This window comes from Cyprinodon variegatus, unplaced genomic scaffold (assembly GCF_000732505.1).
Source record: "Cyprinodon variegatus isolate N-32 unplaced genomic scaffold, C_variegatus-1.0 Scaffold1498, whole genome shotgun sequence".
NCBI lineage: Eukaryota > Metazoa > Chordata > Actinopteri > Cyprinodontiformes > Cyprinodontidae > Cyprinodon > Cyprinodon variegatus.
The window spans coordinates 11,910-13,880 of NW_015151951.1; the positions used below are offsets into that span (position 1 = coordinate 11,910).

The window sequence follows — 1,971 nt, forward strand, 5'->3', positions numbered from 1 at the left end:
TCTCTAATATATATAATGTGTTTGTGAGAGTCAAAGGTACTTGTTGATGGCATTAAAACTATACATTTAAATTATTTATAAAATTCTTAAACAAATGTGGTAACACTTTCCTCTTTCATTTCACTTCTAATAGTTCCAGCTTCATCCGTTTGGAAGGTGGAACATCAAAGTGTTTTTACATCTTTAATTAGGTCTGGACTTTAACTAGGCCACACTGACACACCGGATGGTTTCCCACCAAAGACGTTGGTTTAAATATTAGCTTTGTTTTCACCTTTCACTTTCTACAGATGCTTACATTGTTCCAGATCTTCATCCAGCTTTAAACCCTCTGAAATTACGTCTGAAATCTACTTTAAAGTCTCATTCATGCCCAGATTTTTCAAGTCTGAATATTTTTTCTAATAAAGTTAGAATTTGAATTTGCTGTATTTTTGTTTTTCCTTGTTTAATATGAAATTTGATGCAGGAATTAGGCAAATATTGCTGGAAATTCAGCGCTCCATAAATCTGTTCCTGAACCCGGCATATTGTAGAAGCTTGTTAAGGAAGCTTGCATTGTGTTTATTATTCACGTAGGTCCTGAATTTTAATTGATTTAAAAGGGCCTTGGTTTATAGAAAGGTTTTTGACTGTGAGCTTGTTTGTGGCTGGTCTTCATCTCTTTATGCTGGGAGATTAGCTGTCACATGCTCAGCTTACCACAAATTGTGGATTTCCTGTTTCTACCACTGTATAATGAAGTTAAATATCTACGATCTGAAAACACGCAGAGGAGCTGCGATGCTGCATGAGAGCAGAAGCAAGCTAAGCTGTCAATGAAGGCCTTTTTTACTGGTTTGGATTTTTCTTTTCTTTTCCAAAGGCAAGCTGAAGATTTGTCCAGAGAAGCCAAGCCAAGCGCCGAGGTGAGTAGCAACCCCTCCGTCGCCGTGGGAACACAGAGCAGCCATATTGCTGGAAAGACGACCTGCCAGGCTGTTACCTCACCCAATCCAGCCACCTCCAGCAACTCGGTTCTGTCAAACTTCCTGTATGGGATGCCCATGTCCTCCAAGCCCCACCCTGACAGCAAGCTAGACTTCAAACCTGCAACCCTCCTCAGTCTGGGCAAGGACAGGCTGGCCAGCTGGACGGACAGGGGTTCCTCTGGGAAGGACGGAGCCAGCACGGGTTAGTTTCTGCTTTAAACTGAGCAGTATGGAGGGTGGTTATGAACTGATGGCTAGGTCAGTGTATCTGTTTTAAAACATTTTTCTTTTTTAGTTGGGTTTTCTTGACTTTTAGCACAAAAATGTTTAAAATCTACGTTCAACAACCAATAAAACTGCTTTAACTCCGTTAGAGAGTTTAACTTTTAGAGCTCTAATGAAGGTGATAAAGGATGGAATGCTGAAGATGTTCGTCTTCTACTTTCAGATGATCTAACAAGACTTCCTGCTGATCAGGGGCAGAGTCCCCCTGGCGTCCACATCTCTAAACGACTGCTCTTCTCTATCGTGCATGAAAAATCAGGTCGGTCTTAATAAATCAGCAATTGCTTTGCCTCACCAATCACTCATCACACGTTTCCAAATGGATTTCTGCTTTATGACATATATTTAATTTTAAGGTCTGTTTTTTTTTAGGAATGAGACTCACAATTACAGTTAGCATGTATGGCTAAGTTAAAACCAGAGATGGGAAGTAACTAAGTACAAATACTTTGTTACTGTACTCAAGTAGATTTTTCTGATATTTTTACTTTACTTTACTACTTATTTTTATAGCGACCTTTTACTTCTACTCCTTACATTTTTACACAAATATCTGTACTTTCTACTCCTTACATTTTAAAAAATTGTCTCGTTACTTTAGTTTTGAATCATTTCAATGGAGTTACCGTTATTATTTTTCACGTCATCAATACCAAATTCAATCTAATTGGATGGGAATCTACGTTGCATTTGACGCACCACTACAAGATGAATC

The 1,971-nt window shown here is 38.7% G+C and overlaps 1 protein-coding gene across 1 annotated transcript in view; it reads left to right on the forward strand.

The window, feature by feature from the left end:
• LOC107103650 (general transcription factor II-I repeat domain-containing protein 1-like) overlaps positions 1–1,971 on the forward strand; it is a 22,754-nt gene that overhangs the window by 3,911 nt on the left and 16,872 nt on the right. The window contains exons 5-6 of the mRNA XM_015403435.1: positions 866–1,173; positions 1,420–1,515. Of these exons, the coding sequence (XP_015258921.1) occupies positions 866–1,173; positions 1,420–1,515 (404 nt within the window). The remainder of the gene's footprint in view (positions 1–865; positions 1,174–1,419; positions 1,516–1,971) is intronic.